Source organism: Stenella coeruleoalba (assembly GCF_951394435.1).
Source record: "Stenella coeruleoalba genome assembly, chromosome: 11".
Lineage (NCBI taxonomy): Eukaryota > Metazoa > Chordata > Mammalia > Artiodactyla > Delphinidae > Stenella > Stenella coeruleoalba.
This window is the reverse complement of record NC_137157.1, coordinates 19,837,973-19,864,454: the sequence shown is the minus strand read 5'-3', so window position 1 is coordinate 19,864,454 and position 26,482 is coordinate 19,837,973. Positions and strand designations below refer to the sequence as shown.

The 26,482-nt window shown below is 42.5% G+C and overlaps 1 protein-coding gene across 1 annotated transcript in view; it reads left to right on the top strand.

Moving 5' to 3' along the window:
* The first annotated feature begins 1,125 nt into the window (after window positions 1–1,125).
* DRAM1 (DNA damage regulated autophagy modulator 1) overlaps window positions 1,126–26,482 on the top strand; it is a 45,086-nt gene continuing 19,729 nt past the window's right edge. The window contains exons 1-2 of the mRNA XM_079936874.1: window positions 1,126–1,880; window positions 24,667–24,734. Coding sequence (XP_079793000.1) covers window positions 1,750–1,880; window positions 24,667–24,734 — 199 coding nt within the window. The 5' untranslated portion in view covers window positions 1,126–1,749. The remainder of the gene's footprint in view (window positions 1,881–24,666; window positions 24,735–26,482) is intronic.

Here is a 26,482-nt window from a genome sequence, read left to right as displayed (position 1 = left end):
ATTTTATACATATTAGTGTATATATGTTAATCCCAGTCTCCCAGTTCATCCCACCACCACCACCACACACCCGCCACTTTCCCCCTTGGTGTCCATATGTTCAAACAAATAAGATTCTTAGCAGGGCTCAGGTGATGTGGCCTCTTTGCCCACCTCTCCATTCCCTGCCTTACACTAGCGCGCTTCTTTTTTTTTTTTTTTAATGGTTTATTTATTCAGTTCGGCCACCGGCCATGTGGGATCCTCCCGGGCCAGGGATGGAACCCGTGCCCCGTGCAGTGGAAGCCTGGAGTCCTAACCACTGGACCGCCATGGAAGTCCCCTAGGGTACTTCTCTAGGTCCAGAAAAACAGGCAATTCACCATCTGTGCATTTTCTCCTGCTGTTTCCTTGGACTGGAATGGTAGTCTCACCTTTCTTTGCCTGAAGAGCAATGATTTACTTTAAAAACCTCTACTATCTGTCAGGAACACGTACCTGGCTCTTCATGCGAGCACTGGCCCCAGCCTCTCAGCTCTATTTTTTTTTATATCTCATATTTATTTAATATTCCATACAAATGTATTTTATTTTGACATGTCAGTCTCCTAGACCCCATGAAACTATTTAATCTTTGTATCCTGTCCTCCAGCAGGAGGACAGGACACTCAAGAAATGTTAAGGTGGCTAAAACAAACCCACGTTTGGTTACCAATCACCAGTGACCTCACATACCTTGGGCTCAGAATCCCTCACCTGTATCTCAAAATCACTGTGCCCGCCAGCGCCTTCAGAACACGAATCCCTTTCACAGGGTTTGAAATGTATCAAGTCCCCATTACTCACCAGGCTCCAAGCCTGGGCTAACCCTGATCCATGAGAGAAAGAGAAACCTAACTTCTAGGAAAGAAGAGTCCGCTGTGCGGGGTGGAAGGGGGATTGGGGCGGGGTAGGGGGGAAGCAGCACTGTGGGCAGCACCGGGGCCGTCCAGGCTCGGCCCCCGGCCCTCGCAAACACCCGCCTATACACTCCCCTCGGTTTTCAGGTGGACACCATCCACGTGGGTGCCGCATCCGTGCCCCGTGTCCTGGCGAACGTCACCGAACACTTCTGCCCGGACCCCTGCAGCAGGGGCAGCAGCAGCCGTCGCAGTGCGGCGGGATGGGGTGGATGTCACCACGCGCGGGCGGCGGGACCACGGAGAGGAAGCCGTCGAGGTTCGAGGCCCGGCACCCCGGAAACCCCGAGGGAAAGAGGGGCCGGGAGGCGTTGATGCGTTTCCCCGGAGTTGCGCAAGGGCAAGGGCGGCGGGCGGGCTGGGACCGTCTGGGCGGGCATTCCCGCCGCTGCCCCCGCCCGGAGGCCGAACCAAAAGCGAAAGGAGCCGGTCCCCCCCCTCCGCCCCCCGCCCCGCGGTCCCGCAGCCCCGGCGTCGCGTTCGCGGGGAGGTCGCCGCGCGCCTGCAAGTCGGCGGGGCCGCCGCTTTGTGACTTCACTCGTTTCGCAACAAGCCCGGGCCGCCCGCGCCCCACCCACCCCCGCGCCGCCTCCTCGCAGCCCGCCGCCTCTCTCCGCTCTCCGCGCTTCCCCTACCTCCGGGGCCGGGCCTGCCCAGCCGTCGCGGAGCCTCCCTCCCGGCCGCCCGTGGCTGTTCGCGCCGTGGCCGCCGCGCCGCGGGTCGGCACGTGCGCGGCCCCCGCCTCCCAGCAGCGCAGAGCAGCCCCCCGTTCCGGGCCCGCAGAGCGCAGCGCCCTCCTGGTGGCGGCGCGATGCTGTGCTTCTTGAGGGGAATGGCCCTCATCCCCTTCCTCCTGGTGACCTGGTCGTCCGCCGCCTTCATCATCTCCTACGTGGTCGCCGTGCTCTCCGGGCACGTCAACCCCTTCCTCCCCTACATCAGGTGAGGAGCCGGGTGGGAGGCAGGACGCGGGACGGGGCAGAGGCACCGCGGGAGAGCACTGCTGATGCGGAGGGAAGGGATCCAGACCCAGCTGGGGCGTCTTGCAGAAAGATGGAGCACTGACGACCAGGAGGGGGCGCTCCTGGGAGGTACAGGGAGGCAGGGGGTAGGAGCCGAGCAGTTCTGATTTTACCCCGAACACTGAGCAGAGTGGCGTCAGGAGCCATCGAGGATGCACAGGAGAACTTTGAGACTGGGTATGGGACAGAATCTCTGGAAGACGCTTTGGCGGTATTGAAACAAGGATGGATCCTTTTGGATGCCACTCATTGAATGTGTAAGAGGCAGATCCAGGTGTATGCTAGAACAGCTCACGTATTTCACTCCTGCTTCCCAACGTCCTCGTGAAGTGGCTGTCTGGCTCATTTTTCTTGCAAGGAAACTAAGTTTAAGCTGATGTTGAAATTCATCAGTGTGACACTGATGTCACAGCTAAGAAATGGTGGAAGCAGAACTCACACCCAGATTGATTCCCATGCCAGAAGCAACACCATGCTACCTTTGGTAGTGGTGTTTGGAAGACGCTTTAAGCTCTCTTGGATGGAGCTTCCCAAGATCCCTCTGGGTACTGGGCCTTCAAATTGTCAACAGTTGGTGACATCTCTTGTGTTGTCATTATACCATTTCGTCTTTCATGAGTTTTGGCCTCTACCTTTCTTTAATTTTTTTAAAATAAATTTATTTATTTATGGCTGCATTGGGTCTTCGTGGCTGCGCATGGGCTTTCTCTAGTCGTGGCGAGCGGAGGCTCTTCTTGTTGTGGTGTGCGGGCTCAGTAGTTGTGGCTCACAAGCTCTAGAGCGCAGGCTCGGTAGTTGTGGCGCACAGGCTTAGTTGCTCCATGGCATGTGGGATCTTCCCGAACCAGGGCTCGAACCCGTGTCTCCTGAATTGGCAGGGGGATTCTTAACCACTGTGCCACCAGGGACGTCTGGCCTCTACCTTTCTTGAGAGTCACTTTATCAGTGCCCAGGACATGCGTCTGGATCCTCTTCGTGTGGCTCCCAGCTCTGCGCCTTGACTGTGGTAATGGCGTTCCTTAAACATTTGAAGAATCCATCCTTATCCAAGTGGTGTGACCGCTCTGGGTCTGTATTGATTGGTGAGGGCATTATAAAGTTGGTGACACCCAAGGTTACTGCTTAATTATTGTAGGGATTGTAGAGATTATAGAGGTTGTAGGGCCTCTTCTTTTTGCAGCCATTCCGCCTGGTGAGCAATGCTCTATAATCTCTTTTGTAGGCGAGAAAGGGGAAACGAAGTGAAGCAAGAGGGGACTACAGTTTAAAGATGCAAGGAAGCAAGTGATATGCAGAATAGTACACAGAACCAAATCTGTAGTAATGGTGGTGGTTTTGCCCACGCAAGATGAGGCGTCCCATGCATCGAGGAAACTTTCCCATCAGGCGTGGTGCCCCTGCAGAAACCTCGGCTTGGTTTCTCATGGCTCGTCTCTGTCCCAAGTGCCATTGTCTTGCTTCTCTTGTATCTGAAGTGGGATAGATCCTCTTAGACTGATGTTAAAAGCAAGAGTTCACTCCTGGTAATGCTTTTTATTGAGTAAATAGCAGCTGTGTTTGTTGCCAGTTTGAAGGTCAGGGGCAGGTAGTATTTGGTACACATTGGCTAGGCGATCAGAGGCAGGGTTTGAGTCTTTGTAGAGGTATCTGATGTAGTTGTGATTAATACCACCTCCAGGTGAGCTACCAGACATTCAGAAATGGGGAAATGAGCTGACAGGACCAACTACTTGTAAGATGCTCAAATCACAGACATTCCAAGGAAGAGGTTTTAAATTTAGCAAGGAAAGGAAACTTTCAGGAAAAAGTGGAATAACAGGAGAAAAAGGCACGAGATTGTTCCCTTGCTGCCGGGAGCCTTCAGCCTACAAACACATGATTGCTTGCCTAAGTGTGCCTGGGGCCTTTAGGTTGTCTGCTCTGGCTGGAGCACTGGATTGCCTCTGCTGCCTCCTAGAAAACTAAGTCATTGAGGCCAGGGCAAGGGCAAGATTAGAAGGGCAAGTTTCTGGACGTGATGGGATTAACTCCAGATTTATCCGTTTGGCCCAGACCGTACTTCTCTAACTCATCTCTGCTCTGATGCCTCCTCTTCTTCCTTACCCGCCCCTCCCTCCACTTCCCTCCAGACTCCTTGGCCTCCTTCCTGGGTCTTGAGCATGTCAGGCACACCTCTTCCTCCTGGCCTCTGCACTGGCTATTACTATGCCAGAATGTTCTTCCTTACCTCCTTCTTTGTTCAATTATCTCTGTGAGGCCTGCTCTGATGGCCCTATTTAACACTGCACCTTAGTGCTCCTGACACCCCCATCCAGTCTTGTTCTCCATAGCACCTATTACCTTCTAACAAACTGTATGATTTACTTATTTATTATGCTGATCATCTGTCTTCGTTTGCTGGAATGTGACATCCATGAAGGCTCTCGATATTTGTTGAATTAATATGTCTTGGGTGCTCAACTGTGAGTATTGCTATTCTTCCCTCCAGGGTAGGGCAGACCCCTTTAGGGAAGGCTCGGTAAAGTCACTGGTGGTTGGTCAGTGATCTGGACATATTTAGGGTGAGCACCCTTTAACGCGAAGGCATTGTTCAGCCAATCTGATGTTCTGATGTTTTTTAACAACGGTGAACACTTTAAGTAAGAGCCATTGCATTTTACAATTTTGTTTATTTATTTATCTTCCAGTTTTATTGAGCTATAATTGACATACAGCACTGTATACGTTAAAGGTGTACAGCATCACGGATTGACTTACACACGTCATGAAATGATCATCACAATAAGTTTAGTGACTACCCATCATCTCATATAGATACAAAATAAATGTAGGGTCTTCCCTGGTGGCGCAGTGGTTGAGGGTCCGCCTGCCGATGCAGGGGACACGGGTTCGTGCCCCGGTCCGGGAAGATCCCACATGCCGCGGAGCGGCTGGGCCTGTGAGCCATGGCCGCTGAGCCTGCGCGTCCGGAGCCTGTGCTCCGCAACCGGGAGAGGCCACAACAGCGAGAGGCCCGCGTACCGCAAAAAAAAAATAAATAAATAAATAAAATAAAATAAAATAAAATAAAATGAAATAACTAAATAAATGCAAAAGAAACTAGTTTTTCCTTGTGATGAGAACTCTTAAGAATCACTCTCTTAACATACGGCAGTGTTCATTACGTTACTCATGTTGTACGTGACATCCCTAGCACTTCCTTGTCTTGCAGCTGGAAGTTGGTACCTTTTGGATACCTTCATGTAACGTCCCCTCTCCCCACCCCCACCTCTGGTAACCACAAATCTGATCTTTTTCTGTTTGTTCTGGAAGTATAATTGACCTACAACACTTTGTTAGTTCCTGGTATACAACATAGTGATTCGGTATCTTTGTACACTAAAAAATGATCACCACTAGCCATTGCATTTTAAATAAGATCCAGAACTGTGGAAGAACCCCTTTGCAGTAGGACAACCAAATTCAGATTTCTTATCAGATATTTTCTGATAACATTGTTATTCCTCAGTATTTGGGACAAGTGGGCCTATAGCTCTTAGACACATGAAAATATGCTCAATCTCATGAATGGAATAAAAATTCAAATTAAAACTCACTTTTGGGAATTCCCTGGTGGTCCAGTGGTTAGGACTCCAGGCGCTCACTGCCGAGGGCCTGGGTTCGATCCCTGGTTGGGGAACCGAAATCCCATAAGCTGCGCAGCCCGGCTGAAAACAAAACAAAACAAAACAAAAAAACTCACTTTTCATCTACTGGATTGGCGGAAACCCAAATGTTTGATAGCACATTCTATTGGTGAGACTTTGGGGCAACAGGCTCCTGTACACTGCTGGTGGGAATGTAAAGTGATTCAATCTCTATGGAGGGACTTGGGCATTATTTATCAAAATGACACAAATACAATATCTAAAGTATATTCATAGCACGGCTTTTAATAACAAAAGGCTGGAAACAATACAAATGTCCATCAGTAGAGGACTGGCTTAATAAATGATTTACCCAAGAATATCTCAAACGAAAGCTCTTTTTACATAGAATACTCTCTTTAGAATTTCATTACATTGTTACATGGAAAAAAGCAAGATGCAAACAAAATATACTACCATTGGGGAGGGGAATAATGTGTATCTGTATTTGCTTGCATGAAGAAACTAATAAAAATGGTTTATCTGTGTATGATGGAGGGAGGTGGCCATGGTCAGCAAGACCCTAGCTGATGGAAAAAAAGGGTGGAAATAAGACTTCTCCTGCCACACTTTAAAAAAATTAATCTTTTAATTTTAAGATAATTATAGATTTACATGCAGTTATAAAAAAATAATACAGAAAGATCCCATGTATTTTTTTACCCAGTTTCTCCCAAAGGTAGTATCTCTAAACTTGGCATTAACTTTTTATATGAATTTATTTTTTAGGCAAATGGATGTTTCCTATCAGAAAATTAAATTAGAAGCATGGGGATTCAAACAGCCACCAAATTTAGCAAGTTGGAATAACATAGTGTGATGTTTCTGTATTATGAAACCATTAATGCAAGGATGTGAAAACCAAGGACAAATAAAAATCAACCTCAAAGCATTAGTTTAGATTTTTACAGGGGGACACTCATATTTTTTTTTTTTTTTTTGGTTATTTATTTTTGGCTGCATTGGGTCTTCGTTGCTGTGCACAGGCTTTCTCTAGTTGTGGCAAGCAGAGACTACTCTTTGTTGCGGTGTGCAGGCTTCTCAGTGCAGTGGCTTCTCTTGTTGTGGAGCATGGGCTCTAGGCGTGTGGGCTTCAGTAGTTGCAGCATGTGGACTCAGTAGTTGTGGCTTGTGGGCTCTAGAGCACAGGCTCAGTAGTTGTGGCTCACAGGCTCTAGAGCACAGGCTCAGCAGTTGTGGCCCACGGGCTTAGTTGTTCCGCTGCATGTGGGATCTTCCCAGACCAGGGCTCGAACCTGTGTCCCCTGCATTGGCAGGCAGATTCTTAACCACTGCGCCACCAGGGAAGCCCTCTATCCACTTTAAAGACACCAAAACTGGAAATGAGATGATTCAGAGTAGATGTGGTTTTTATGCCAGGAGGACATACGGTGGACTCGTACTTATGTAACAGCCTTGGCCCACATCAACACGTAGGCAAATGAATGTTTGTACATTTGTATATTTGTGGTGTGTACATATCCGTATAATTTTTTTATTATTATTTTTTAGTTGAAGTGTAGTTGATTTACAATGTTGTGTGAAAGGGATTCAGTTATACATATGCCTATATCTCTATTTTTCATATTCTTTTCCATTATAGGTTATTATTATAAGATATTAAATATAGTTCCTTGTGCTATACAGTAGGTCCTTGTTATTTATCTATTTTATATATATTAGTGTGTATCTGTTCATCCCAAACTCCTAATTTATCCCTCGCCCCCCAAATCCGTATAATTTTTGATGGCTTCCTGCTTAAACCAACTCTTTTGATCACTAACTACACTGAATTTCAGGCAATGGTGACTTCTGCTTCCCTGTTCAGCTGCAACAATGGGATTCAGGATAATAAATAGCAGGATAATGAGGTCTCTGGGTACAGAGTCACATATTCTCACATGATGTTAATGACATTTCAGTCTTTATAGTGCAGTGATTATTACCTCACAGTATCTAAGCCACAGTATCATAAGACGAAAAGGCAGGCGTGCCATTTAAAACTTTGAGCTAGAAAAGTGTCATCCTTGAAATGGTAATTTATAGCTTAGAAAGGATAATTTATAGCTTAATATTTTTATCAAAAAGCATTGCCCAAATTAGTTAATTCTATGAAAAACACAGTAAGAACATTGAAGATCCTAAACTTTTGCAGCTTGTAGCATTGTTTGGCTTCTGAGTCAACTGTAAATATATATATAAGTTCTCCTCCATTTAAAGTTTTCATTGTCATTTAATTACATAAAATACTTATTTTTCTCACTGACTTAAACTTGTGAATGTTTTTCTTCTGCTAGTTCTACTTTTTAAAAGGCAGTAGAGTATCGCTCAGAAGTCTTGATGACAATTTTTAAACCTAAGTGCTCAATTTCAACTTAAAAAAGAGTGGTCCACTGAACAGTCCTCTTTCCCTGACAGTAATTGCATTTCAGTCCATCAAGAACATGCATTGTAGAGTCATAGCATGCCAAGGACAACTTACTAAGGTAATGGCTGCAGGAGGGATCACTGGTGTGAACCCGCTTGTAAGATAAACAGTTCTGTAAACTCACATGGAAATGATATTTTGTCATAAAAGGAAAGAATATAGCACAGCAGAGGAGAGTTCTGAACTGTGTCCATTGAAATTAGACAGCTCTAGATACATGGCTTGGCTTCCCCATTTAGATACATGGCTTGGCTTCCCCCTCTGTGACCTTGGGCAGTTTCTTTTCTAAGACTCAGTTTCTTCATCTTTAAGATGATGATAAGTACTTTCCTTATAATATTCTGAAGACCAAATAAGATGAAGGCAAGTGTAAGTGCTGAGGAAGTGTTTTTTTCCTTTTGTAATATTAGCAGCGATAGTCCAAGCAGGGATTATTTTTTTTAGAGACTCTCCTCAGAAAAAATTTCAGAATCTGACCGCTTATGCCTCCCTCTTCATTACCATTCTGGTCCAAGCCACTGTCCTCTCTTGATAAACTACTGAAATCACTTCCTAAGTCTCCCTGGTCCATGCCTGCCCATCCATAGTCTTTTTGCAACATCCTTTAAAAACGTCAATCAACTTCATATCACTTCCCTGCTCTCAGCCCTCAGTGGCTTCCCATCATGTTTAGAGTAACATTCAGAGTCCTTACCATGATCCACGGGGCTCTCCATGACCCCCTCGCCCATGTGCACACAGGTCCTTGCTTACTCCCCTCCAGCCACGCCTCCTTCCTTGCAGTTGCTCTAATATATTGCCACCTTCTGGCCTCTGACTTGGCTCTTCCCTCTGCTTGTAATTTTCCTGGCCCAAATATTCATTCAGATCTCTGTTCAAGGACCCTCCCCAGATTACCCTGTCTCGAGTGGGTGGCTCATCTGTCTCTCTCTGTCCTCTTATCCAGCTTGCCTCTTCTTCACAGCATTCATCACTCCTAGACGATTAAAAAAATTTTTTTTTAATTTATTTGTTTTTGACTGCATTGGGTCTTTGTTGCTGTACGAGGGCTTCTCATTGTGGTGGCTTCTCTTGTTGCAGAGCATGGGCTGTAGGCGCGCGGGCTTCAGTAGTTGTGGCACACGGGCTTAGTTACTCCGCGGCAGGTGGGATCTTCCTAGACCAGGGTTCAGAACCCGTGTCCCCTGCACTGGCAGGCGGATTCTTAACCACTGTGCCACCAGGGAAGTCCCACTCCTAGACGATTTTTATTGCCCCCCACAGAATGTAATTCCACAAAGAAGGGGCTTTTTCTGTTTTACTTACCACTGCATTCCCCCTGCTACAAAATTGCCTGTTACATAGAAGGCAATCAGTAACTAAACGTTGAATCAATGAATCTTTGAATTTTTTTGTTAGATACTAAGGTTCTCGAAGGTAGTGAATTACCTTTTCATCTTTGTATCCTCATCACCCGACACAGTTCCCAACACATAGGAGATGCTTAACAGTATTTAAAAAAATTTTTTTTACACTGAATTTAAAATTTAGTGTAAACGAACATTGAATACGAACATTGAAACTTTTTTCCACAAGTCTTTAAGGACAACTTAATCTTGTTATTCTATTCCTGAAACTAATAGCTGTTTCAAGATAACAATAATTTGATTTTCTGATTAATAAATTAATATAGGTATTTAAGAAATTAATTTCCTCTAAACAAATTTGATTACAAAAATCTTTAGTTAAATTTTCTTAAAATGTTAAAACTACATGGAAGTAGTTTGACCTAGCGATGGCAGACCAGCTTGTTTCTCACTAAACTTCCTTTTTTAAATTTTTTAAATTAATTTTTATTGGAGTATAGCTGTTTTACAATGTTGTTTAACAGTATTTTAAAAATGTTGTATGAGTGAACAAAGAGGGAACTTGGGTTGATAGAGGGCAACTGCATGTGAATAGAGTGAGAAAAGAGCAAGTTTTTTGCATTTATGATCAGGATATTCTTTTTAAATTTAAAACTAGTTGAATATAATATTGTCGATCAACCACACCTCAAAACAAATAGTTGATATAGCTATAGGGTATCTCCCACTCTAGAATAATCACTGAGTGAAGGTGCCAAAAAGTTAGCCCTAATAATTTAAAGTAATAAAATGGAATGACTTTTTTTTTTTTTTTGGCCATGTGGCTTGTGGGATCTTAGTTCCCCAGCCAGGAATTGAACCCTGGCCATGGCAGTGAAGGCACCGAGTCCTAACCACTGGACAACCAGGGAATTCCCTGGAATGACTTTTTATTATCATACTTATTTTTTTTAAATAATATATTTAAATATGAAGACAAAGGAAGTAATGGTCTCCTTATACGGGTGCATTAAGTGCTTTTGGTTCTAGGTCCTGACTAATCTTCCAAGCAATGGGCCTAGGATTTTAGGACAGTCTAATAAAACTGTTTGGGCATGCAGATAATTTTGCATACTGCCAGCATCTCAGTCCCCACAGTAAACCATGACCCCAGGCTTCAGAGTAATGGAATCACGTGTATCCAATGATTTAAAGAACAGTATTCGACCAAGCTTATATTATCATGCGTGTTTTTTTTTAATTTTTTAATTTAATTTTTTTTTTATACAGCAGGTTCTTATTAGTTATCCATTTTATACACATCAGTATGTACATATCAATCCCAATCTCCCAATTCATCACACCACCACCACCATCACCACCGCTTTCCCCCCTTGGTGTCCATACGTTTGTTCTCTGCATCTGTGTCTCTATTTCTGCCCTCCAAACCAGTACATCTATACCATTTTTCTAGGTTCCACATATATGCGTTAATATACGATTTTTGTTTTTCTCTTTCTGACTTACTTCACTCTGTATGACAGTCTCTAGGTCCATCCACATCTCTACAAATAACCCACTTCCGTTCCTTTTTATGGCTGAGTAATATTCCATTGTATATATGTGCCACATCTTCTTTATCCATTCGTCTGTCAATGGGCATTTAGGTTGCTTCCATGACCTGGATATTGTAAATAGTGCTGCAATGAACATTGGGGTGCATGTGTCTTTTTGAATTATGGTTTTCTCTCGGTATATGCCCAGGAGTGGGATTGCTGGGTCGTATGGTAGTTTTGTTTTTCCTTTTTTAAGGAACCTCCATACTCTTCTCCATAGTGGCCATATCAATTTACATTCCCACGAACAGTGCAAGAGGGTTCCCTTTTCTCCACACCCTCTCCAGCATTTGTTGTTTGTAGATTTTCTGATGATGCGCATTCTAACTGGTGTGAGATGATACCTCATTGTAGTTTTGATTTGCATTTCTCTAATAATTAGTGATGTTGAGCAGCTTTTCATGTGTTTCTGATGATGCCCATTCTAACCAGTGTGAGGTGATACCTCATTGTAGTGTTGATTTGCATTTCTCTAATACTTAGTGATGTTGAGCAGCTTTTCATGTGCTTCTTGGCCATCTGTATGTCTTCTTTGGAGAGGTGTCTATTTAGGTCTTCTGCCCATTTTTGCATTGGGTTGTTTGTTTCTTTAATATTGAGCTGCATGAGCGGTTTATATATTTTGGAGATAAATTCTTTGTCAGTTGATTCGTTAGCAAATATTTTTTCCCATTCTGAGGGTTGTCTTTTTGTCTTGTTCGTAGTTTCCTTTGCTTTGCAAAAGCTTTTAAGTTTCATTAGGTCCCATTTGTTTATTTTTGTTTTTATTTCCATTACTCTAGGAGGTGGAGCAAAAAAGATCTTGCTGCGATTTATGTCAAAGAGTGTTCTTCCTATGCTTTCCTCTAAGAGTTATAGTGTCCGGTCTTACATTTAGGTCATGAATCCATTTTGAATTTATTTTTGTGTATGGTTTTAGGGAGTGTTCTAAATTCACTCTTTTACATGTAGCTGTCCAGTTTTCCAGGCACCACTTACTGAAGAGGCTGTCTTTTCTCCATTGTATATTTTTGCCTCCTTTGTCATAGATTAGTTGACCATAGGTGCGTGGATTTATCTCTGGGCTTTCTATCCTGTTCCATTGATCTATATTTCTGTTTTTGTACCAGTACCATATTTTCTTGATTACTGTAGCTTTGTAGTATAGTCTGAAGTCAGGGAGTCTGATTCCTCCAGCTCCATTTTCTTCCTTCAGGACTGCTTTGGTGAGACTTCCCTGGTGATGCAGTGGTTAAGAATTCGCCTGCCAGTGTAGGGGACATGGGTTCAAGCCCTGGTCCAGGAAGATCCCACATGCCATGGAGCAATAAGCCTGTGTGCCACAACTACTGAGCCTGTTCTCTAGAGCCCATGAGCCACAACTACTGAGCCTGCGCCCCACAACTATTGCAGCCCACGTGCCTAGAGCCTGTGCTCCAGAACAAGAGAAGTCCGCATACCACAACAAAGAGTAGTCCCCACTCACTGCAACTAGAGAAAGCCCGCGCACAGCAACGAAGACCCAGCGCAGCCAATAAATAAATAAATTTATTTTTAAAAAAAAGAAAGTTAAAAATAAAAAAGTGCTTTGGCTATTTGGGGTCTTTTGTGACTCCATACAAATTTTAAGATTTTTTGTTCTAGTTCTGTAAGAAATGCCATTGGTAATTTGATAGGAATTGCATTGAATCTGTAGATTGCTTTGGGTAGTATAGTCATTTTCACAATATTGATTCTTCCAATCGAAGAGCATGGTATATCTCTCCATCTGTTTGTGTCATCTTTGATTTCTTTCATCAGTGTCTCATAGTTTTCTGAGTACAGGTCTTTTACCTCCTTAGGTAGGTTTATTCCTAGGTATTTTATTCTTTTTGTTGCAATGGTGAATGGGATTGTATCCTTAATTTTTCTTTCTGATCTTTCGTTGTTAACGTATAGGAATGCAAGAGATTTCTGTGCATTAATTTTTCATCCTGTAACTTTATCAGATTCATTGATTAGCTCTAGTAGTTTTCTGGTGGCATCTTTAGGATTCTCTATGTGTAGTATCATGTCATCTGCAAACAGTGACAGTTTTACGTCCTCTTTTCCAGTTTGGATTACTTTTTCTTCTCTGATTGCCGTGGCTAGAACTTCAAAACTATGTTGAATAATAGTGGTGAGAGTGGACATCCTTGTCTCGTTCCTGATCTTAGAGGAAATGCTTTCAGTTTTTCACCATTGAGAATGATGTTTGCTGTGGGTTTGTCATATATGGCCTTTATTATGTTGAGGTAGGTTCCCTCTATGCCCACTTTCTGGAGAGTTTTTATCATAAATCGGTGTTGAATTTTGTCAAAAGCTTTTTCTGCATCTATTGAGATGATCATATGGTTTTTATTCTTCAATTTGTTAATATGGTGTATCACATTGATTGATTTGCATATATTGAAGAATCCTTGCATTCCTGGGGTAAATCCCACTTGATCATGGTGTTTGATCCTTTTAATGTGTTGTTGGATTCTGTTTGCTAGTATTTTGTTGAGGATTTTTGCATCTATATTCATCAGTGATATTGGTCTGTAATTTTCTTTTCTTGTAGTATCTTTGTCTGGTGTTGGTATCAGGGTGATGGTGGCCTCATAGAATGAGTTTGGAAGTGTTCCTTCCTCTGCAATTTTTTGGAAGAGTTTGAGAAGGTTGGGTGTTAGCTCTTCTCTAAATGTTTCATAGAATTCACCCGTGAAGACATCTGGTCCTGGACTTTTGTTTGTTGAAAGATTTTTAATCACAGTTTCAATTTCATTACTTGTGATTCGACTTTTCATATTTTCTATTTCTTCCTGGTTCAGTCTTGGAAGTTTATACCTTTCTAAGAATTTGTTCATTTCTTCCAGGTTGTCCATTTTATTGGCATAGAGTTGCTTGTAGTAGTCTCCTAGGATGCTTTGTATTTTTGCGATGTCCATTGTAACTTCTCCTTTTTCATTTCTAGTTTTTTTTTTTGTTTGTTTTTTTGTGGTACGTGGGCCTCACTGTTGTGGCCTCTCCCATTGTGGAGCACAGGCTCTGGATTTGCAGGCTCAGCGGCCATGGCTCACGGGCCCAGCCGCTCCGCGGCATGTGGGACCTTCCTGGACCAGGGCACGAACCCGTGTCCCCTGCATTGGCAGGCAGACTCTCAACCACTGCACCACCAGGGAAGCCCTCTGGTTTTATTGATTTGAGTCCTCTCCCTCTTTTTCTGATGAGTCTGGCTAATAGTTTATCAGTTTTGTTTAACTTCTCAAAGAACCAGCTTTTAGTTTTATTGATGTTTGCTATTGCTTTCTTTGTTTCTATTTCATTTATTTCTGCTCAGATCTTTATGATTTCTTTCCTTCTGCTAACTTTGGGTTTTGTTTGTTCTTCTTTCTCTAGTTCCTTTAGGTGTAAGTTTTGAGATATTTTGATTTTGAGATTTCAAAATTTGAGATTTTTCTTGTTTCTTGAGGTAGGCTTGTATTGCTATAAACTTCCCTCTTAGAACTGCTTTTGCTGCATCCCATAGGTTTTGGATTGCCGTGTTTTCGTTGTCATTTGTCTCTAGGTATTTTTTGATTTCTTCTTTGATTTCTTCAGTGACCTCTTGGTTATTTAGTAACGTATTGTTTAGCCTCCATGTGTTTGTGTTTTTTACATTTTTTCCCATGTAGTTGATTTCTAATCTCATAGCATTGTGGTTGGAAAAGATGCTTGATATGATTTCAATATTCTTAAATTTACCGAAGCTTGATTTGTGACCCAAGATGTGATCTATCCTGGAGAATGTTTCTTGTGCACTTGAGAAGAAAGTGTAATCTGCTGTTTTTGGATAGAATGTCCCATAAATATCAATTAAATCTATCTGGTCTATTTTGTCATTTAAAGCTGTGTTTCCTTATTAATTTTCTGTCTGGATGATCTGTCCATTGGTGTAAGTGAGGTGTTAAAGTCCCCCACTATTTTTGTGTTACTGTCGATTTCCTCTTTTATAGCTGTTAGCAGTTGCCTTATGTATTGAGGTGCTCCTATATGTTGGGTGCATATATATTTATAATTGTTATGTCTTCTTCTTGGATTGATCCCTTGATCATCCAAGGTAGTGTCCTTCCTTGTCTCTTGTAACATTCTTTATTTTAAAGTCTGTTTTATCGGATATGAGTATTGCTACTCCAGCTTCCTTTTGATTTCCATTTGCATGGAATATCTTTTTCCATCCCCTCACTTTCAGTCTGTATGTGTCCCTAGGTCTGAAGTGGGTCTCTTGTAGACAGCATATATATGGGTCTTGTTTTCGTATCCATTCAGCAAGCCTGTGTCTTATGGTTAGAGCATTTATTCCAGTCACGTTTAAGGTAATTATTGATATGTATGTTCCTATTACCGTTGTCTTAACTGTTATGGGTTTGTTTTTGTAGGTCCTTTACTTCTCTTGTGTTTCCCACTTAGAGAAGTTCCTTTAACATTTGTTGTAGAGCTGGTTTGGTTGCTGCTGAATTCTCTTAGCTTTTGCTTGTCTGTAAAGCTTTTGATTTCTCTATCGAATCTGAATGAGATCCTTGCTGGGTAGAGTAATCTTGGTTGTAGGTTTTTCCCTTTCATCACTTTAAATATACTGTGCCACTCCCTTCTGGCTTGTAGAGTTTCTGCTGAGAAATCAGCTGTTAACCTTATGGGAGTTTCCTTGTATGTTATTTGCCATTTTCCCCTCGTTGCTTCCAATAATTTTTCTTTGTCTTTAATTGTTGGCAATTTGATTACTATGTGTCTTGGTGTGTTTCTCCTTGGGTTTATCCTGCCTGGGACTCTCTGTGCTTCCTGGACTTGGGTGGCTATTTCCTTTCCCATGTTAGGGAAGTTTTTGACTATAATCTCTTCAAATATTTTCTCAGGTCCTTTCTCTCTCTCTTCTCCTGGGACCCCTATAATTCGAATGTTGTTGTGTTCAATGTTGTCCCAGAGGTCTCTTAGGCTGTCTTCATTCCTTTTTATTCTTTTTTCTTTATTCTGTTCCTTAGTAGTGAATTCCACCATTCTGTTTTTCAGGTCACTTATCCGTTCTTTTGCCTCAGTTATTCTGCTATTGACTCCTTGTGTATTTTTCATTTCAGTTATTGTATTGTTGATCTCTGTTTGTTCTTTAATTCTTCTGGGTCTTTATGAAACATTTCTTGCTTCCTCTCAATCTTGCCTCCATTCTTTTTCTGAGGTCCTTATCATCTTCAGTATCATTTTTCTGAATTCTTTTTCTGGAAGGTTGCCTATCTCCACTTCATTCAGTTGTTTTTCTGGGGTTTTATCTTGTTCCTTCATCTGGTACATAGCCCTCTGACTTTTTATCCTGTCTGTCTTTCTGTGAATGTGGTTTTCCTTCCACAGGCTGCAGGATTGTAGTTCTTTTTGCTTCTGCTGTCTGTCCTCTGGTGGATGAGGCTATGTAAGAGGCTTGTGCAAGCTTCCTGATGGGAGGGATTGGTGATGGGTAGAGCTGGGTGTTGCTCTGGTGGGCAGAGCTCAGTAAAACTTTAGTATGCTTGTCTGCTGATGGATGGGGCTGGGTTCCCTCCCTGTTGGTTTGGCCTGAGACAAACCAGCACTGGAGCCTACTCAGCTCTTGGTGGAGCTAATGGTGGACTCTGGGAGGGCTCTCACCTAGGAGTACTTCCCAGAACTTCCGCTGCCAGTGTCCTTGTCCTCACGGTGAGACACAGCCACCCCCCACCTCTGCAGGATACCCTCCAACACTAGCAGGTAGGTCTGGTTCAGTCTCCTATGGGGTCACTGCTCCTTCCCCTGGGTGCTGATGCACACACTACTTTGTGTGGGCCCTCCAAGAGTGGAGACTCTGTTTCCCCCAGTCCTGTTGAAGTCCTGCAATCAAATTCCGCTGGCCTTCAAAGTCTGATTCTCTCGGAATTCCTCCTCCCGTTGCTAGACCCCCAGGTTGGGAAGCCTGACGTGGGGCTCAGAACCTTCACTCCATTGGGTGGACTTCTGTGGTAAAATTGTTCTCCAGTCTGTGAGTCACCCACCCAGCAGCTATGGGATTTGATTTTATTGTGATTGCGCCCCTCCTACTGTCTCATTGCAGTGTCTCCTTTGTTTTCGGATGTGGGGTATCTTTTTTGGTGAGTTCCAGTGTCTTCCTGTTGATGATTCCTCAGCAGTTAGCTGTGATTCTGGTGCTCTCGCAAGAAGAAGTGAGCACACGTCCTTCTACTCCGCCATCTTGAACCTATGCACGTCTTATTTGTATTGTTTTTATCCCTTTGAGCACCAAGTGATTATGAAGTGGCTTAACATCATAAATTAGTTCGGAGAAAGGTGTTAGATAAACCGCTTGGAATTTTCCGTGATGGACAAAACTTGTAGAAATCTAAACACAGTAAATATAGTTGTAAATTGATTTCCTAGGCACAAGTGTGTACACATAACAGCCTCAACAGCTTCTAAGCCACATGCAAATGAACAATTAGTTCCTATCCCCCTGTACAGTTTCCAGGAAGTGCCTCATTTACTAGGAGGCAAGTGAGGACGTGGATGGATCTGGGCCAGGTCTTTAAGCCATGTGATACAGAATGATGTCGTGGGAGTTGGGTAAGGGGACTACTTCTGCCACATTGGGAGGCAACTGCTTTGGCATGGCATTCATTCTCCATTTTCCTGAATCAGGTGCCCAAGTACAGCTGTGCCAACCAAATCCTACTACCTCTGCCTTTGCACAATATGATCATTTACTGTGAGCATAAAAAATGTAAAAGAAAAAGAGGCTACCAACAGGTTCTCTTGGCACCCCCTTGGTGTTATGTTCATCTGGATTCCAGTGTCAGGTGGAAGGTGTGATACAGTATTTACTTATGATGTAAAATAATAGCTTGGAGACCAAAAGAAAGACTGAAAAGAACATTTTAAGGTAAGAGAGGTTTTCATATATATATATATATATATATATATGTATGTATATGTATATATGTGTATATGTGTATATATATATATATATATGAAAAAATATATACATATATTATTTTTAAAGAAAATCACTTGTTAACATTTATTTTTTATTTTTTTATTTTTTTTGCGGTACGCGGGCCTCTCACTGCTGTGGCCTCTCCCATTGCGGAGCACAGGCTCCGGACGTGCAGGCTCAGCGGCCATGGCTCACGGGCCTAGCTGCTCCGCGGCATGTGGGATCTTCCCAGACCAGGGCACAAACCCGTGTCCCCTGCATCAGCAGGCAGACTCTCAACCACTGCGCCACCAGGGAAGCCCACTTGTTAACATTTAAAAATCTCCCTCCATGTGACTTCAAGCTACCAGGACAGAGCCACTCCCCCACGCCGTCCCCCAACACACACACACACACACACACACACACACACACACACACACGCACACACACCCTTAATATTCTCCTCACCTCTTCTGCTGAAGAATTTAACCTTCATGACAATGTTACCCCAAAAAGTGGGTTCACCTCTTGGTAGGTGTCAAGCCAGTAGACACAGCCAAGCCAAACAATGGAAGAAGGAAGGATTCATTACTTGCAGCAAGTAAGGAGAACACCAGGGATCTTTCCCAAAGCAGAGTCTCCCCAAACAGCAACACTGGGGAAGCTTTAAGCTAGGTTACCTGAGTACTCATGAAGGGGCTTGAACAGAGGAGAATTCAGCATAGAATTGGGGCAAAGGTCGACAATGTCCAAGCTTTAGTCAGTTGATGTCAGGAGGATCAGAAAAGGTCGACATTCTCATCCCTCAGGTTCCAGTGGATCTGGTGGATGAGCCCTCCAGAGGGGTTTAAATTCTGTGAAACAGTTCCAGAAAGTGCTTCAGGCTAATCTTTACCATTGAAACAGAACTGAGAGTCTTTACAACTGACTTATTATCTTTGCTATTGTTACTCACCTTGCCTGGTAACAGTTGTTTGTTCCTTTGTTCCCTTAAGATCATTACTGCTGAGACCTGTTCAAGGGCAAGCATTGCAGCCAGGCTTAGATCACAAAATGGTTTAGGGCTAAATGGCTTCTCTAATGTCAAAAAGCTATATCTGGTTCTTTTCCTCCAGGGCCCCCCTACCCTACCTGCTTACAATGACAGGCTGCTTTGGGAACTTTCTCTTCTCCAGAACTGCCTGATCACACCACATCAATGATCGGAGCACCTCCAGTCTTGTTTTTGGTAGCATTTCCCCCGTGTCTGCTCACTGATCAAGGTCCACAGTTTATCATTGTTGACAGTGGGGCAGAAGCTCCGATTCCTCTTTTAAGTGGTGATGCCTCATTCCAACTTTCACAAAGTAACCTCGGTGATATTTGTCAAAGCTGATCCTGTGGTGATGGATGCCATCCGCGTTACCCAGGCCTCTGGGTGCTTCCGACGTTTGATGATGCAGCCATGGCATGACTGCGTGGCACGCGGCCCCTAAGTTTCTGGGTCTTCCTTAGTCAGCATGGCATGTCAATGGCTGAGATGAAAGAGGGAGCCTTCTGTTTGTATTAACGATAGTAGGCAACCACTACTATCCTTAAAAGTTCTTAGAAGTGGCCACAGTTTCATTTTCTGCTTGGAAAGTTTTCTTTCTTTTTTCTTTTCTTTCTTTTTTTTTTTTTTTTTTGGCCGCTGCAAGCTGCATGGCTTGCAGGTTCATAGTTCCCTGACCAGGGACTGAACCCATGCCCTCAGCAGTGAAAGCACAAAGTCCTAACCACCGGACCACCAGGGAATTCCCTGGAAACTTTCTTGAAATACTCTTTTTCTTTTTAAATTTTATACAAAATTTTATTGACATATAGTTGATTTACAATGTTGTGTTAATTTCAACTGTACAGCAAAGTGATTCAGTTATACATATATATATATATATATATATATATACACATTCTTTTTCATATTCTTTTCCAGTATGGTTTATCACAGGATATTGAATATAGTTCCCTATGCTATATGGTAGGACTTTGTTGTTTATATCTTAAATTGTTTTTTAATTAATTAATTTTATTTATTTTTGGCTGTGTTGGGTCTTCTTTGCTGCGCGCAGGCTTTCTCTAGTTGTGGTGAGCGGGGGCTACTCTTCGTCGTGGTGCGCGGGCTTCTCATTGCGGTGGCTTCTCTTGTTGCAGAGCATGGGCTCTAGGCACGCGGGCTTCCGTAGTTGTGGCTCGCAGGGCTCTAGAGCGCAGGCTCAGTAGTTGGCCGCATGGGCTTCGTTGCTCTGTGGCATGTGGGATCTTCCTGGACCAGGGCTCGAACCTGTGTCCCCTGCATCGGCAGGCGGATTCTTAACCACTGCGCCACCAGGGAAGCCCCCCTCTTGAAATATTCTTAAGCAAAATTTCACCAAATGGGGGACTTCCCTGGTGTCCAGTGGTAACGACTCCATGCTCCCAATGCAGGGGGCCTGGGTTCGATCACCGGTGAGGGAATTGGATCCTGCATGCTGCAACTGAGACCCGGCGCAGCCAAATAAATAAATAAATAAAATTTTAAAAATCACCAAATGTAGTTTAGGTACCACTTTGTCACTTAATGGAAATAAATCACACACTGACCACTCTTACCTGATAAATAGGGAAATTTGTGACTCAGATTGTACTAACACATGGTAGGTGTCCCATAAATATTTTGTTGATGAGTGGATAAAGTTTATGGTTATTTTTGCAGCCAAATAAAAACTTTTTAAAAGATGATTTCATTTAATCAAACAACTGGTTATGAATACAGTGCATTCATATTTTCCCCTATGTTTGTAGTATTGATGTTTCCTATGCTGTAGTGCCAAGCGTAGGAATGTAGGCCCATTGGTACTCATGCATTGATGGTGGGTGTTATAGACTGAGTAATCCTGAAAGAAAATCAGACCATGGTGGTGAATAATTGTCAAAGGTGTTTTTTTTTGTTTTTTTTTTTTAAATTTTCTTTATTTAATTTATTTATTTTTGGCTGCCTTGGCTCTTTGTTGTTGTGCGCGGGCTTTCTCTAATTGCGGTGAGTGGGGGCTACTCTTCCTTGCGGTGGTTGGGCTTCTCATTGCGGTGGCCTCTCTTGTTGCGGAGCACAGGCTCTAGGCATGTGGGCTTCAGTAGCTGTGGCTCGCGGGCTCTAGAGGGCAGGCTCAGTAGTTGTGGCACACGGGCCCAGTTGCTCCGCGGCATGTGGGATCTTCCCGGACCAGGGCTCAAACCCATGTCCCCTGCATTAGCAGGCGGATTCTTAACCACTGTGCCACCAGGGAAGCCCAAAGGTGTTTTCTTATTATTTTTTTTAATTAAAAAAAAATTTTATTGAAATATAGTTGATTTACAATGTAGTATTAGTTTCCAGTTTATTCTTTTTTTTCTTTTAACATCTTCATTGGAGTATAATTGCTTTACAATGGTGTGTTAGTTTCTGCTTTATAACAAAGTGAATCAGCTATACGTATACATATATCCCCATATCTCCTCCCTCTTGCGTCTCCCTCCCACCTTCCCTATCCCACCGCTCTAGGTGGTCACAAAGCACAGAGCTGGTCTCCCTGTGCTATGCGGCTGCTTCCCACTAGCTATCGGTTTTACATTTGGTAGTGTATATATGTCCATACCACTCTCTCACTTCGTCCCAGCTTACCCTTCCACCTCCCCATTTCCTCAAGTCCATTCTCTATGTCTGCGTCTTTATTCCTGTCCTGCCCCTAGGTTCTTCAGAACCATTTTTTAAAGGTGTTTTATTATTAAATTATGGCATCTGAGAAGCTATGAGGTCTTAACCTACTTTACACCTTCCTGGTATAGAACTAAGGCATGATGAGCCAACTGTGTGCATTTTTTCCCAACTCCTTGTTCAGTGACCAGCATTTTGGTAGCTTGAATTTGGACATATTGGGAATATTTATAGCATGGAAATTGGCCTGTGTTACAAATCAGGTTCCCTCTAGAGCTGTTTGTTAAGCATTTACCAGCACATCTGTGCTCGCTCTCCTCCCCCAGTCATTCTTCTAATTGCTTTGTTCCTTGCCTGCTGTTAGAGCACAGAGGAGGCAGGAAAGCAGAGTCAGACACATAGATGGAATGTAGATTCCCTCCATCTGATAGCACTGGGACCTGGAACAAGTCCTCTCCAATACCCCGTTTCCTCCTTAATAAAGTGGGGTTGGTAATAGGCCCACCTCAGGGTTGAGAGGATGAAATGAAATGATGTATGGTGAGCACCTAGCAGTGGCTGGTGCATGGTAAGTGTTCAAAAAGTAGTGTCTACTGCCAGTACTGATAGTCATTCATTCAACAAATGCATATGGAAAGGCTGTTTGCAAAGCACTTTTGATTCTGCCTGTATGGGTTTTTTTGTGTGTTTGTTTTTGTTTTTGACCTCGCTGTGTGGCTTGTGGGATCTTTGTTTTGTTCCCTGACCAGGGATCTAATCCAGGCTCATGGCAGTGAAAGCATGGAGTCCTAACCACTGGACTGCCAGGGAATTCCCAGATTCTGCCTGTATGGTTTTAAATGTAAAGATAAGCAAGAATAAAATATCACTCTGAAATTCTGAGCTTTCGAATCGATGTTCGATGTCATGTGGACTGCATACCTGGGCCCTTGAAATATGTCCTGATTTGCTCTCCCTGGACAGATCATTCCCAAGTATGGGCATCTTCTCATCTCCTGTTAGAGCACCTTTGTCCCCCCACCTACCTACCCCCCTCAATAGCCTCGTCACTTCTCCACAACCAGCAATCTTCCTGGCACGTGGCAGATTCCTCACAGACCTGTGCCAACAAGTACTCTTGCATGAGTCATCGGGTAGCTGCTTTTTTATACCCTAAGGTCAAGAATAGAAGGCTTCCTTTCCCTGTGAGAATTTTCTGGCAAAAGTGCTGCCCAGGGCCTCCCTGGTGGCGCAGTGGTTGCTGCTGATGGCGCCTGCTGATGCAGGGGACACGGGTTCGTGCCCTGGTCCGGGAAGATCCCACATGCCACGGAGCGGCTGGGCCCGTGAGCCATGGCCGCTGTGCCTGCGCGTCTGGAGCCTGTGCCCCGCAACGGGAGAGGCCACAGCAGTGAGAGGCCTGCGTACCGCAAAAAAAAAAAAAAAAAAAAAAAAAAAAAAAGTGCTGCCCAAGGGCACACATGAGCTGTTTCCACCAGCTGTTTCCATCACTGGTTCTCATCCCCTCCTCGCCCATTCAGGACGATGTTGTGCTCAGAAGGGCATCCCAAACGTCGGGCAGCCTTCACCTCAACATCCCTTTAGTGAGAAAGAAGATTATTTGTAGGAAAAATGGTAATGTTAAATTCTAAACCCTTCAGATTCTTACAGGTACAAGTGACACTGAGATTGAAGTAATTGGGACTAGAGGAATTTGTGGGAAGGGCGAACATTAACCTCTTCATACTCTTCAAATATTAAGTGTTCACAAAGCTTAAAGACTCCTGCTTCCTGCACACACAGGCTTCCTGTGGAATTTTTCAAACACTTTGAAGTGCATCTTTTCAACTTGATCCATTTTTCAGTACTTAAATTTCAGAGCTGTTTTAAAACGTGGAAACACTCAAGACAAGTACGAGTTCTTTCATGTTGGGAGTGCCTTTGCCATCAGTTTGAAACTGTGCTTTATGCAAGCAGCTTGAGAGTATAAAAATGTAAACCTTGGCATTAATGAATAGAAGCTAGCACATGTCAAATGCTACATTCCAGCTCATTGAATTAATTAATTGATAGACTGCATCTGAAATATGTCTCATAGAAGCTATTTTTTTGTTAAAATAATTTATCACCATGAGTAATACCCTTGATACCCTATTTCCATAAAGTACTGACAGGCATCAATAATATTTATTGCTCAGCCTTCTATCATATTTTCAGCAGTGTAAATTCTTATGCATAAATCATATTGTTAAAAATTAAAATGATGTGTTTATGTATATTTAATATTCAAATAGTAGACTTTTCAAACGTGATTTTAGACCAGGTTTTTTTTTTTTTTCCCCCAAAAATAGTCTCACTCAATTCCTCATCAAGAATGAACACACACTTCAGATTTTTCAGGTGGGATCATCTGAAAAACACCACCACCATTCACTTTAAATATTTCCTCACATAGTGTTGTCAGTTATACTTCAAAACAAACAAACATACAAACAAACTCATAGGAAAAGAGACCAGACTTGTGGTTCTCAGAGGCCAGGGGTGAGGAAGAGGGGGATTGGATGATGGTGGTCAAATAGCACAAACTTCCAGTTAGAATATAAATAAGTACTAGGGAGGTAATGTACAACATGGGTACTATAATTAACACTGCTGTATGTTATATATGAACGTTGTTAAGAAAGTAAATCCTAAGAGTTCTCAGCATAACAAAAAAAGTTCTCAAAAAAATTTATATCTATATGAGATGATGGATGTTCACGAAACTTACTGTGGTGATCATTTCATGATGTCTCTAAGTCAGATCATTATGCTGTACACCTTAAACTTATACAGTGCTGTTTGTTAATTATATATCAGTAAAACTGGGGAAAAAAATAAAAAATAGTTTTTAATTTTTCAGAGCCCAACTTGAAAATACTTTAGAACAAAATCAGGTCAAATCTTTGGAATTCTAAGTGGCCGAACACCCAGAGGGGATACAATATAATACCTGCCAATTATATGCCTGAACTGAATTCCTTTTTACTAATTTGGACATGTCTTCTCTTTCTCAGTGATACAGGAACAACACCTCCAGAGAGTGGTATTTTTGGATTTATGATAAACTTCTCTGCATTTCTTAGTAAGTACACAATAATTATTATAAATAAATTAAAAATTACCAATCTCATGTGAAGTAAAATGTTACAGTTTATGTATCATTTTTATTGATTGGTCTTTGATCTTTGTTATTGTTTTCTTTGTTTCTATTTCATTTATTTTTGCTCTGATCTTTATGATTTCTTTCCTTCTACTAACTTTGGGTTTTGTTTGCTCTTCTTTCTCTAGCTCCTTTAGGTGTAAGTTTAGATTGTTTATTTGAGATTTTTCTTGTTTCTTGAGGTAGGCTTGTATTGCTATAAACTTCCCTCTTAGAACTGCTTTTGCTGCATCCCATAGGTTTTGGATCATTGTGTTTTCATTGTAATTTGTCTCTAGGTATTTTTTGATTTCCTCTTTGATTTCTTCAGTGATCTCTTGGTTATTTAGTAACGTATTGTTTAGCCTCCATGTGTTTGTGTTTTTTACATTTTTTTCCCTGTAGTTGATTTCTAATCTCATAGCGTTGTGGTCGGAAAAGGTGCTTGATATGATATCAATTTTCTTAAATTTACGGAGGCTTGATTTGTGACCCAAGATGTGATCTATCCTGGAGAATGTTCCTTGCGCACTTGAGAAGAAAGTGTAATCTGCTGTTTTTGGATAGAATGTCCCATAAATATCATTTAAATCTATCTGGTCTATTTTGTCATTTAAAGCTTGTGTTTCCTTATTAATTTTCTGTCTGGATGATCTGTCCATTGGTGTAAGTGAGGTGTTAAAGTCCCCCACTATTATTGTGTCACTGTCGATTTCCTCTTTTATAGCTGTTAGCAGTTGCCTTATGTATTGAGGTGCTCCTATGTGTTGGGTGCATATATATTTATAATTGTTATGTCTTCTTGGATTGATCCCTTGATCATCCAAGGTAGTGTCCTTCCTTGTCTCTTGTAACATTCTTTATTTTAAAGTCTGTTTTATCGGATATGAGTATTGCTACTCCAGCTTCCTTTGGATTTCCATTTGCATGGAATATCTTTTTCCATCCCCTCACTTTCAGTCTGTATGTGTCCCTAGGTCTGAAGTGGGTCTCTTGTAGACAGCATATATATGGGTCTTGTTTTCGTATCCATTCAGCAAGCCTGTGTCTTATGGTTAGAGCATTTATTCCAGTCACGTTTAAGGTAATTATTGATATGTATGTTCCTATTACCATTGTCTTAACTGTTATGGGTTTGTTTTTGTAGGTCCTTTTCTTCTCTTGTGTTTCTCACTTAGAGAAGTTCCTTTAGCATTTGTTGTAGAGCCGGTTTGGTTGGTGCTGAATTCTCTTAGCTTTTGCTTGTCTGTAAAGCTTTTGATTTCTCCATCGAATCTGAATGAGATCCTTGCTGGGTAGAGTAATCTTGGTTGTAGGTTTTTCCCTTTCATCACTTTAAATATACTGTGCCACTCCCTTCTGGCTTGTAGAGTTTCTGCTGAGAAATCAGCTGTTAACCTTATGGGAGTTACCTTGTATGTTATTTGTCATTTTTCCCTCGTTGCTTCCAATAATTTTTCTTTGTCTTTAATTTGATTACATTAATTAATTTAATTTAATTTAATTATTCAGTCTGATTACTCGATGTGTTTCTCCTTGGGTTTCTCCTGCCTGGGACTCTGTGTTTCCTGGACTTGGGTGGCTATTTCCTCTCCCATGTTAGGGAAGTTTTCATCTATAATCTCTTCAAGTATTTTCTCGGGTCCTTTCTCTCTCTCTTCTCCTTCTGGGACCCCTATAGTGCGAATGTT